Source organism: Zalophus californianus, chromosome 4 (assembly GCF_009762305.2).
Source record: "Zalophus californianus isolate mZalCal1 chromosome 4, mZalCal1.pri.v2, whole genome shotgun sequence".
Classification (NCBI taxonomy): Eukaryota; Metazoa; Chordata; class Mammalia; order Carnivora; family Otariidae; genus Zalophus; species Zalophus californianus.
The window spans coordinates 64,169,822-64,182,567 of record NC_045598.1 but is presented as its reverse complement, the minus strand read 5'-3'; the positions used below and the strand labels follow the sequence as shown (position 1 = coordinate 64,182,567).

General features: G+C 35.8%; 1 protein-coding gene across 1 annotated transcript in view; it reads left to right on the top strand.

The window, feature by feature from the left end:
* Positions 1-12,746, top strand: part of PIGK (phosphatidylinositol glycan anchor biosynthesis class K) — a 116,448-nt gene that overhangs the window by 37,696 nt on the left and 66,006 nt on the right. Inside the window, exons 7-9 of the mRNA XM_027579177.2 lie at positions 2,472-2,589; positions 3,465-3,575; positions 7,823-7,995. Coding sequence (XP_027434978.2) covers positions 2,472-2,589; positions 3,465-3,575; positions 7,823-7,995 — 402 coding nt within the window. The remainder of the gene's footprint in view (positions 1-2,471; positions 2,590-3,464; positions 3,576-7,822; positions 7,996-12,746) is intronic.

Sequence of the window (12,746 nt, the reverse complement as noted above, 5' to 3'; positions counted from 1 at the left end):
TAACTTACTTTAATAACTTCTTCTACTCTTTTAGATTTATGTTTGTTATTTCTACTGAACTATTTTTAAAAGAAACCTCAGTGTTATTAAAGAGCATAAAAAAAAGTTAACCTTTTAAGATCATCTCTCTGTTATTTAGCAATGTTTTTGGAGGAAATAAGAGTCCCACCAATCAGGTTCCCCATTATGTAGGGGGATTGTGAACATATATTTATTTTCCAACTTTAGCTTATTGTTACTTTTTGTACATTCACTGACTCTCCATGTGATAGCAATACATTATTTCTTCTTTGGAAAAAGTGCTGAAATTATGATTAATATAATATTCGTTTTTTTTTTTTAAAGATTTTATTTATTTATTTGAGAGAGAGAATGAGAGATAGAAAGCACGAGAGGGAAGAGGGTCAGAGGGAGAAGCAGACTCCCTGCTGAGCAGGAAGCCCGATGTGGGACTCGATCCCGGGACTCCAGGATCATGACCTGAGCCGAAGGCAGTCGCTTAACCAACTGAGCCACCCAAGCGCCCTGATTAATATAATATTTGTAACCTAACTCACATTAAGGATGATATATTGTTAGTAATCCATTGTAAGCACCTCTCTAGTTGAAAGTTGTCATATGAACGTGAATGAATATAAAGCAGCAGAAGTGCTTTTAACTTGATTACCTTCAATAAACACTTATGGGTTACCTTCTAAATACATGGTGCAGGAAGGAATATGATGATTATTCTGCCTTCACAGTGTTTAAAATCTAGTGGAAAAGAGAAACGTGTATACGACTCTTCTACAAATTAAATGTAAATATTGAATTACATGCATAAGCAGAATGAATGGAAGTGTCAAAGGGAAGCTTTTGCTAGGTACTGGTTTTATCTTAATTCACAGTTTACATTTACTGGATGTATACTAGGTGCTAGGCGCTGTTTTGTATATGCTGTCTCATTTAATTTCAGTAACAACCCCATGAGGTGTATATACTATTATTATTATTCCTATTTTCACACATTAATAAATTGAGGCATAAATAGGTTCAGTAACCTGCCAGTCCAGCACTGGGACTCATTCCTAAGTGCTCCAGTCGTAGAGCTCTCTGAATTGTTTTACTGTACTGCCTCTCATAACCTTAGATGTTTCTGATCCTCAGGGGCCTCCACAGATTGTTGTCTGAGAACACATATGTCATATGAATTGTTCCTTTTATCACCTGCTTAGATATTGTGGCCCAAGATTGCTTGCTTTCTTTTCTAGGTGCAGTGTTAGCTGTTTACCTAGATCCGGTGTCTGAGAGAAACCTTTGAAAAACGTATCTGCTCCCTTCTTTAACCAGCTAGGCAGCTCATTCTAAAATACAGAGCCGATCATGTTATTTTCACTTAAAAAAGCCCTGGTTGGCTTCCTCAGACTTACAAGATAAGATCCATACTTCATATGGGATACTACATAGATTGACCCTACCCTACCTTTTTTTTTTTTTAAAGATTTTATTTATTTATTTGACAGAGAGAGAGAGAGCACAAGTAGGCAGAGTGGCAGGCAGAGGTAGAGGGAGAAGCAGGCTCTCCGCAGAGCAGGGAGCCCAACGCAGGGCTTGATCCCAGGACCCCGGGATCATGACCTGAGCCGAAGGCAGATGCTTAACCGACTGAGCCACCCGGGCGCCCCTACCCTACCCTACCCTGCCCTACCTTTTTGAAACTAATATCCTCCATTTCCCCATATTTACTGTAAATCCTAACTACATAGTACTATTCCCCTTTTCTGAAACAATTATACTTTTTCAAATTTAGGTGCCTTAGTAGAGCCTTTTTCCTCTCCTGGAATGTGCTATTCCTTTCTTTGTTAGTTAAAATAACTCACCCCTCATTGCCCAGGCCGAACATCACCTTTCTCTGACATGCCTTTCTTTACAGTTCCCTCTCTTCCTTTCTCAGTGCTCTTAGAGCACTTTGACTTTGTTAGACTCTAAGCTCTATGAAGACAGGGACTGCTGCTGTAGCCTCAGCTTAAGATCAGGCATATTATAGGCTCTAATAACTATTTGTAACTCTTCCCACGTTCCATTTGGTTAAATGAAGTCTCTCCTCTCTTCCAGTTAGATTTTAAGCTTTTTGAGTATGTTGACTAAGTCATATATGTTTTTTCCTGAATCTGGCTCATTTTCTAGGACAGCCGGGGTGCCAAATAAGTGTTTTTTGAATAGAGTATGCATTTGGATTCTGAATCATGTGGCCAAGATGAGGGAGGGGGAAAGAGTTGGGGCAGCCACTTTGTGGTACCTGTTGAGGTAGTTATAGCTTTAATATTTCTAATATCAAATTTGTATTGGGAATTCTGAAAACTCACAAATTTTTAACTAATGAAATGAGTAAGATATGATTTTAACATCTTATGTTTTGCAAGTATTATAAAAATATTAATGTTTGACTAACAGCATGATTCATGTTAAAGATAGTACCACTTTTCTTTCAGCTACAACGAATTACTGTTTATTATTGATACTTGTCAAGGAGCATCCATGTATGAACGATTCTATTCTCCTAACATAATGGCTTTAGCTAGTAGCCAAGTGGGAGAAGATTCACTCTCGGTAGGTGCATATTTCCCATTTGTAAACTGCATCATCTTTGGAATATGTAGCTATTTTGGAAATCACTTATATGCTTTATGAATATATCTTAGACTTTTTAATACCTTAGAAGGAAATTTTGATTGCATTTAAAACATTTTCTTATAATGATGCTATTAGACGTATTTCTTTTTTCTGCTTTTAAAAAATTTTATTAAAGTACAATTGACTACAATATTGTGTTAGTTTCAGGTGTACAACATAATCATTCAATATTTGTATATATTACAAAATAATCACCATAATAAGTCTAGTTAACATTTATCACCAGACCAAAAAAAAAAATGTCACCATACATAGTTAACAGAATTTTTCTTTCTTGTGATGAGAACTTTTAATGTGAACTTTCTTAGTAATTTTTAAATATGCAATACAGTATTATTAACTGTAGTCACCATGCTGTACATTTTATCCCATGTCTTATTTATTTTATAACTGAAATTTGTCCCTTTGGCTTCCTTCACCCATTTGGTCTATCCTCTACCTCTCATCTCTGGCAACCACCAATCTGTTCTCTGTATCTATAAGGTTCGTTTTTGTTCTTTTCGTTGTTTTTAGATTACACATATAGGTGAGATTATATGGTATTTGTCTTTCTCTGACTTATTTCATTTAGTATAATGCCCTCAAGATCCATCCATGTTGCCACAAATAGCAAGATTTCTTTTCGTTTTCCTTTCTTTCTTTTCTCTCTCTTTCTTTCTTTCTTTCTTTCTCTCTCTCTCTTTCTTTCTTTCTTTCTTTCTTTCTCCTTCCTTCCTTCCTTCCTCTCTCTCTCTCTCTTTTTTCTTTAGGGCAGAATAATATGCCATTGTATATGCTTTGTTTTTTCATAGCATCAACCTGATCCTGCAATTGGAGTCCACCTTATGGATAGATACACATTTTATGTCTTGGAATTTTTGGAAGAAATTAATCCAGCTAGCCAAACTAATATGAATGACCTTGTAAGTATTCGCTTGATTTGATTATAGCACATAGGTATGCTTAATGTGATAAGTGAAGTCCTTTACTCCCGGTACTGCCAGGGTACTGTTTCTTATGTTGAATGGTAGCCTTTTAAACTGTTTTTGAGTCTCCCTTTATAGTAATCTCTCTCTCTTTACTACAGGAAGCCTAAAGTTTAGCCCAGTTAACTTGTTACTTTCATTCATTTGCTCATGCTCTTTTCTGTACCAGAAATGTACTTTTTTTAGATTCATCTACTGAAATTCTACCTATTCTTTGGGTGTCAGATCAGATCCTCCCTCCTCCAGGAATAGCCCCATAATTCTTCCCTGTTGAAATTTAAGTAAGATAAATAAAGTTTTTCAGAGCTTTATTTCTCTCTTCTACCATTTATCATAGTCTGCCTTTTTTTTGAACTTATTGAGTGTGAGTAATAGGACATTTTTGAAGGAAAAGGACTTTTTCTTACCTATTTTTGTCCACCCTTCAACTTCTAGTACAGTGTTTTTTTGTTTGTTTTAGATTTTATTTATTTATTAGAGAGAGAGAGTGAGTAAGAGAGAAAACACAAGCAGGGGGAGCAGATGCAGAGGGAGAAGCAGGCTCCTCACTGATCAGGGAACCCGATTCAGGGCTCGATTCCAGGACCCTGGGATCATGACCTGAGCTGAAGGCAGACGCTTAACCAGCTGAGCCACCCAGGTGTCCTAGTACAGTGTTTTGATGTGGCTTCTTGAATTTAGTTCAATCTTTTTTCCTGACTTTTCTCTGCTGATTGTATCCTTAAATAAATCTACTTTCAAGTTGCTATTGAAAGTAGGCATAATAAATAAGCTCGAAACAGCAATTCTAGATTGGATAATTACTGTGCATCTATGACTTTCACTCTTTTTTTCATTAATTTATACCCTGTTCTTTTATTCATAAACATTTTTTGAGCTTTGGCTAAGTGCCAGCCACTGGCTCTATCCTAGTGAAAGAGGCAGACACTGTCTCTACCTTCATGGAGCTTCAAAGTGGAAGGAAGGCTGAGTAGACCGGACTTGGATAGAAACATTTTAGGTAATTTTCTTTTTAATTAAAGAAGTTCTGCAAAATTCTAAAAACCACTGTTATGAGCTGTCATATTTGATAACATAGAACTACTTGCTACATTTTGAAGATACATAATTTGATGCCTGTTAAATCTTTTTTTTTTAAGATTTTATTTATTTATTTATTTATTTGAGAGAGAGAATGAGAGAGAGAGAGAGCATGAGAGCGGGGAGGGTCAGAGGGAGAAGCAGACTCCCTGCTGAGCAGGGAGCCCTATGCGGGACTTGATCCCGGGACTCTGGGATCATGACCTGAGCCGAAGGCAGTCGCTTAACCAACTGAGCCACCCAGACGCCCGATGCCTGTTAAATCTTAATGTGAACTTGTTATAATGCTACTTTATAAGAAAACTATAGTCACCTACGTTCCAGTTACTTTAGTTTTTAAATTTATTCCCATTTTAAATTATATATTGTATATTTTATTTAATATGTGACACACTGTCAAAAGTTTACAGCATATGCACTTGACACTTCAAATGTCTAATGGATTTTTTAAAAAAATAACTTCTTCCTTTGAAATCATACAGGAAAGACTGAAGAAACTTACGTTTTATTTGTTTATGTGGTTTTTTCCCCACAATTGCTGTATAGTTTTTAATAAACAGTCCTTACTAATATCTTGTTCCCTAGTTCTGTTTTTTTAATTGAATGATTATTTTAATTGTGTTCAGTAAGGATGACCCATTTCTTTGAAGTTAAATATTCTAGTGATTTGATATATCTTAAGATGTTGTGGAATAATACCTATTCTGTTTATTATGTGTGTATAGGAAAATTCATTGGGTATCAGCTGTATTCAGAGTACAATATTAGGAGCTTTAGGAGCAGCAAAATTAGAAGACATGGTCCTTGGCCCCTTAACAATTTATAGTATCATTGGTAACAGCTGAAAAGCACATTTATAGAGTATCACCTATTAAATGAAGTCTTTGTATCCTCTAGGTAATGTTCTTTCTTCTGTGAACATGTAAGTCTTGCTATGTACCTTTAAGATGCTTTTAATACTGCTCTGTACTTGTTTATATTTGTGACGTTCCCTCGAGGCTTTGAGGTTCTTAAATAAGTAAAAGGACCATGTTTATTTGTAGATTCTCAGTGAATATTTGGAATGAATGAAAGGACATGACAACCATGCACATTTGTATGGTTCCTTTAAATACAGTGGGTTTGGTCTTTAAAATTTTTCTTGAAAGAGGTAGATTTTCAGGTTTGGAAGAAGAGAAGTATAGCATACCCTAGGAAAGTGGAATACCTGCAGAGGCACAGAAGTTGAAATCCTTGTCTTCAATAGTAAGCATATAATCTGGCTAGAGTGTGAAGATTCTGTAAGTGAAGGAGATTATTAAAAATTAATGTAGCTGAGGCTAAGGAAATCAGATTGATAGGATAAAATATCTTGAAGGAAGGAATAACTTCATAGAAAGTGGAAGTATGATCATTTTAGCAGCAGGAAGATAATACTTTTTATCTTGTTCCCAAGTTCATTCACCTATGCTTTTCCTGCTTTCTTCTGTGGTGCCTAAGAAAGCCCACCAAGTTGCTCGCTCATACAGGAATGCCTTCAGTATACATAGGACTTCAATCTTGTCTTTGTGTATTTTGTTTTATCTTTTACTATGTTTCTTCAGCCTTCAGTCTGTATTGTCCTTCCTGTTTGGCATTTTACTTTCTTGTAAAGTAAGTTTAGCATTTTATTTTCCCCATCCTTTTTGCCTTCAGTGCTTCTTAATTTATATTCGATCTCTTCTTTGTATTTCCTTTTATTGTTTTCCTGAACCAGGAAGGTATTGTGTGATATTAGGCCAATTACTTAATCTTTTTGAGCTTTAGTTTGAAGTAGAGATAATAATCTTTATATACCTCAAAGTTATTGGTAGTTTAAATCAGAGTATCTACAAATTGCTTTGCACAGTGCTTAGATCACTATGCTTCATAAATTCTAGCTGCTCTGCCCTTCCCCACCCATCTCCCATCATATTGGTGATTATCTATGCATATTGTCTTGTCTCCATAGGTGGGCAAGTGCTGTGGGCTGTAGGCCCTTACTAGCAGTCCTGTCATGGTTTTCTTCATACATCCTTTACTTCTGCCAAACTAGGTTATTTGCCTTACACATCTTTGCAGCTGCTCCTTAAGAATGTTACTTTTCATCTGTAATCTCCCTTTTCCTTCAGAATGTAACTTAAATCCCATTCCTTTTTTCTTATCCTCAGGCTATGAAAAGTTTATCCTTTTCTGAAGTAGAACCTGTCACTTTTTTTTTCTACCTTGTTATGTTTATTCATCTCTGACTTGACTTAAAGCCTGAGGATAGGACCATGTTCTGTCAACTTTTGTATCCTCTGTGGAAGATAACAGTATGAAATATATGTAGTAGATATTTTTTCTGCTTTGCTGAATGAATGAGTACATATCTATCCTTGGTAATTCACTAATGTGGAATATTGGGGATATGATTAACACAGACATTATCATGAGATCTGTGTGAGATGAAGTCGTGGTTTTCAGGCTGTATTCTTTGAGCGCTAGAGTATCTGGAGGTGCCTTGGATTTCTTCTCTTTATGGCTAAACTAAGAAAGATACTGCTCACTGAGATGAATGTAGATGCAGAAAAAAAGCAATTCTTTTCGGAGTGTTACGTGTAAGTTCTCGGTAAATTTAAAGTTCAAAATATATTTTGTAGCATATGATGCAAAAAAGTGAATATTTTCCCCCCCGGCCAGCTTCCCTTTTTCTCACCTGCTCTAATGTCTGTATAGCTTTCTTAGAATGTCAAGTACTACTGTAGCAATGAAACTTTAATCTTTAGAATCAGTAGTTTCTTCAGGTTGGGAAAGCTTTGAGAATACATTAGAGTCAGGGTGCTAGGTGGGTCAGTCAGTTGAGCATCTAACTCCTGGTTTTGGCTTAGGTCATGATCTTGGGGTCATGGGATGGAGCACCATGTTGGGCTCCATGCTTGGCGGGGAGTCACCTTGGGATTCTCTCCCTCTCCCTCTGCCCCTTCCCCTACTCACTCACTCTCTCTCTCTCATAGATAAATAAATCATTAAAAAAATACACTACAGTCTACTATACTGTATTATTGAATTGATAAAAGTTATATGGATATGTGTGTATTTATTATTGTTATATATATGTTTTTCAGTTTCAGGTATGTCCTAGAAGTCTCTGTGTGTCTACCCCTGGACATCGCACTGATCTTTTTCAGAGGGATCCTAAAAATGTCCTGATAACTGATTTTTTTGGAAGCGTACGGAAAGTGGAAATTACAACAGAGACTATCAGTTTGCAACCAGATTTAGAAAGCATGGAAAGCAGGTATTCATCTTGAATTATTATTTTATTAGAATATTCTAGTCTCATAATTTGTAAATTTTTATGTAACATGATGTTACATAATATTAAGAGATGAAAGTTGTTGTTTGTTAATAAAACTATACATTTCTACTCAATCTTCACTTTGTATAGGCCCTATGCTTTTCAGGTTTATGGGCAAAAGCTATAAATATTAAGGGGAAGCTATGATCATGATTAAGATTATGTTGTAGCTCCAAAATACAGTGTACATAGTAGTGATTTGAGGCCTGCTCAAAAGGAACTAAAACTTTCCTTGTAAGTGGCTGAGATCCATACTTTTCATTAGTGGAGGTATGTATAATGGTTCAGAAGACCTTCATGAAAGGGCAGGTGTGCAAATGTTTCGAACATTAATACTCTAATGAGCGTGTATGCTTTCACCTATTGCAGTAGAAGGTGTTACCTGAAGTGACGTTGAATAGGGAAGTTGGCAGCTGGGCATTTAGAGTGTAATAAGGGCCCTAGGAATCTGGCAGATGTAAGGCAGATAAACATAAAAAGGGGAAGCGAGTGCCAAAACTATATAGGTGCCAAATACATATTTTAGACTATAACACAGTGCTTCCATGTTCAGAATTTCTGTGGGTTCCAGAAATCTGATTACTTCTCTGACTGCCATATATTTTGGTTCCTAGAGTCTGGGTGGTTTGTGAGCTGGGGTTCAGTGGTATCTCGGGCTTTTCTCTAGTGCTATATTCTATTAATCTGGAACAATTTATCTGGAGCTATTGTAAATTTGGATTGACCCTCCCATCAACAGGTGCCACTGTTTCTGCTTTATTTAGGGGGTCTTGGTAATTCATTAGGGAAAGGATGGGAGGTATACACTAGGTTCTCCTTTCTTGGGGTAGAGGCTGTGTGAGTGTGTAGTGAGTGTGCATGCATGCACATGTGTAGATTTGTGTGTTTATGTGTGTGAGAGAACACACAAGCAGGAGAGAAGGAGATTGAGAAAAATTGGTTGATTTGGAGTATGTGAATTTTAGAAATGTTTCATTTGTATATTTCCCTGTAAACATTTTTAAAGGCAAAATACTTTGTTAGGATTATATAGTGTCTCAGTTAATAGCCTCTTTCTTGAAATATATAGATGATGTATTTTACTAGCATTAAACTTTGTTATTTGTGATTATCTAATGCTATCTATTGGAAACTCATACTCCTAGGAACTTTTCTGGACTGCTAACTGGCAACATAAATTACTCTCAATTTTGAAAATTTCAAAGACTTGTGATTAAGCTTACACATGTTTTAGGAATAAATTTAAAAATTAGCACAAAATGCATCTTTTTTGAAGATTTAAAATTGATATTATTAATCATTTCCTATTCTGGATATTCAAAGCCTTGGATCTTTTCCAATTTCCTATAGCTATTAACTTAAAAATATTTTTTAAGACATCAGATGATACTCTACAGCAATATCACTTTTATTTGTTATTTTGTTATATTTTTTAAGATTATATTTATTTATGTGAGAGAGAGAGAGACAGCGACAGAACAGCATGAGCAGGGCGGGGAGGAGGCAGAGGGAGAGGGAGAAGCAGACTCCCTGCTGCTGCGTTCCATCCCAGGACCCTGCGATCATGACCTGAGCTGAAGGCAGATGCTTAAACGAGTGAGCCACCCAGGTGCCCCTTATTTGTTGTTTTAAATACTGAATTTCAGATTACCCTTGTGAAATAGCTAAACCATATGTTGATACTTAGCAACTAAAATTGAAATATGTCTTTTACCAAATTTATTTTGTAATTTTCCTTTGAATTTAAGCCTATGAGATTATAAGATACACCTTCTCTTAACCATCTGAACATTGCATTAATTTACTTTAAAGGCTAGGACCATCTTTATACTTCTTCTGAACTTATTTTCTGTTCTCTCAACTTAACACAGTATTAAATGCAATAAGTATACAATAAAAAGTTGTTTCAGTGGAATCCGAGTTTCATTATATATTCTGGAAGAATAGAATTTTGTCTCATAAATATTTCCGTGTATTAGTTCAAGAGCAAAAATTGTTGGTGCTGAAAATTATCTTAATTTATCTTTAATTGAGGAGAAAATTTTGAGCATTAAAGCCAGACACCAGGCACTGTTGAATTATAGCACCCTCTAGTGTTTATAAATAAATTTTATTTAGAATATTGTGTACAGATGGTTTCATGATGACTGGTATATGTTACCCAATTAATTTAGGAGAATTAAGTTTCCAGCACGCCTCAGGAATTTTTAAATGGATGCTACAAATATTATCTCATTGTACGTAGGTGGTATTTATATGCAAGTAAGAATGGCAATTGGATATTTGTTTAGAGAAAATTATATCCGTGAGAGATCAGATATCACAAAAAATATTTTATTAAGAAAATTATGGGTTAGGATGTATATGTATTTTTTCAGATCTTAAGTTAAAAATGTCAATACAGTCACTTAATAAAAGTGGCAGTTGTGCTTTAAAAAATATTACTGTTTACATATGTTAGGAAAACAATGGAATTAATTCATTTATACTATTCATATTTCATATTTTGCATACAAGAGTATACTAGACCAAACTCAGATATGATGGAGAACCTTAGTACATAAAATTGACTAATGTTATGGTATGATATTATTGTTATGTGTCTTCTGAAACAGATATTGAGTAAGGTACAGTCGTGAAGTTAGTAACAATACTTTGTTCCTGCATGTGTCTTAGTAGTTGTGTGATTAATTTGTTTGCAAGAACAGATGGCATAAAATAAGGATTGATTGCAGTAAGTTTGGCCTATATAACTTGATTCTATATTGCTTCAATTGAGTATACATAGGTTGGCTTTTGATAAGTATGTAGAAAACAGCCTGCCCTCCTGAAGGAGTTGGGCTTTTTAGAATCTAGTGGTAAGTAAGTCCATGTTAGCATTACTCAGATTACCAGTTTTGTGTCTTTACTGTATGGGGAAAATAGCCTCTGGCTTGTGGATGTCAAAAGATAAGCACATTTTAATGTTACAAAATGTAGAAGTCTAAATTCAGTAGGCATTGCCCAAGAAAAAAGGGGAATCCAGGACAGAATTAACTGTAAAGATTGAACTTTTATCGTAGTTGGTTAGATGAAAACTTAACTAGTCTGACTTTTGCTTTAGGCTCTAAATTTGGGCACTTGATTCTGTTTATGAATGTTTTGTTGCTATAATTTTATTGTTATACTAGAATTTCTTTCTCTTGAGACAATCTTTAGCAATTGAAATTTTTTGAGTCTAGCAGGAAATTTGAGAATGTTGAACAACTATTTGTGGGAATGTAAAATGGTACAGTGACTAACAGAAAATAGTTTGAAAGTTGCTTATGAAGTTAATGAGCTACCATATGACCCAGCAAACCTACTGATGGGTATTTCATTCAAGTAAAATGAAAACTTATGCTTGTATTCAATTGTTTAGTACATAAAATGTACTAAACTGGACTGTTTTCTTACAGATTTCTTACAGACCTCCAACAGAAGGGTAGAATATGGCCTCCTCAAGCTCAATCTGTGTTTTGAACACCAGAGTAGGCCTCTTTCAAGGGCTTGTTAAGGAAGTCCCCACCTCATGTACATCAAAGATCAGACAGTTGCAGCCACAGTCATTATATTTTGAGCCCTTTCTACATGCTTCATGTTTTATATGACACATTAGCCAGGACTGTCGAGTTGTAAATAATGGGATCCAACCTGAGCTACATTATTTCCCTAGGGACATTTGTTACACAGATAATTCTGTGTTTTATGGAACCCAAGGAGTGACCCTAGGAAGGGACTGGAAACAGGAACCAGATGTCAGAAGCAGAGGCAGCACTCTCTTTTCTTTCTCTGATGCTCTGGCCATGTAGGGGGTAGAATGTGTACACACCACTGCTCTGGAGATTTATATCTCTTCTGTTGATGTTAAAGCCCAGATAGGCAATGAACTTGCTCATTCCTGATTCCAAGCTCCCTGGAGGGCATCGTAAATTAGCCCAGCTTGGGTCAGGTAGCCACCTTTGGTCCAGCTGGGCAGTAGTGGGGCTGTATCACACAAAATCGGGGCTGCTGGGGAGCCCACCCCAGGTGTGTAAGACCCCAAACAAGGTCTTAAGAGCTAGGCAGATATCCTGCCGAGGTGTTTATATTAATCTCCTTTTAATTCACATGATAGCTGATGAGGCAGATATAATTTCCTCATTTTGTAGATGAGTAAACTGAGGCTGAGAAAGGTTAAGAAACCTGCCTGAAGTCACACATCTAACAAATGGTGGAGCCAAGATATGAATCTGGGAATGCCTCATGCTTCTAAGAAATATATTCTTATTTTATTCTCTTATAATTTACCTTGAGCTACTTGGCTTGCTTTCTTTTTAAAGGGTATAAAATATAAATGATAGCTTAATGAATTTTCACAAAACAACTACTCATGTAACCACCAGAAAAAGAAATAGAATAATGTTGGAAGCTCCCTAACCCCTGTGTCCTTCCCAATCTCTGTCCTCTCACTCCCTATCAAAGTTAACCACTATCCTAACTTTTACGGAATTTACTTTCTTGCTTTTCATTTTATATCACCTAAGCTTGTATCCCTAAACATTATGTTTTGATTCTTTTCCTAATATTCTGTTTTTAGAATTCATTTATGTTGTGTGCAATTGTAGTTTTTCAATTTTTTAAAAAATATTTTATTTATTTGACAGAGAGAGACACAGCAAGAGAAGGAACAC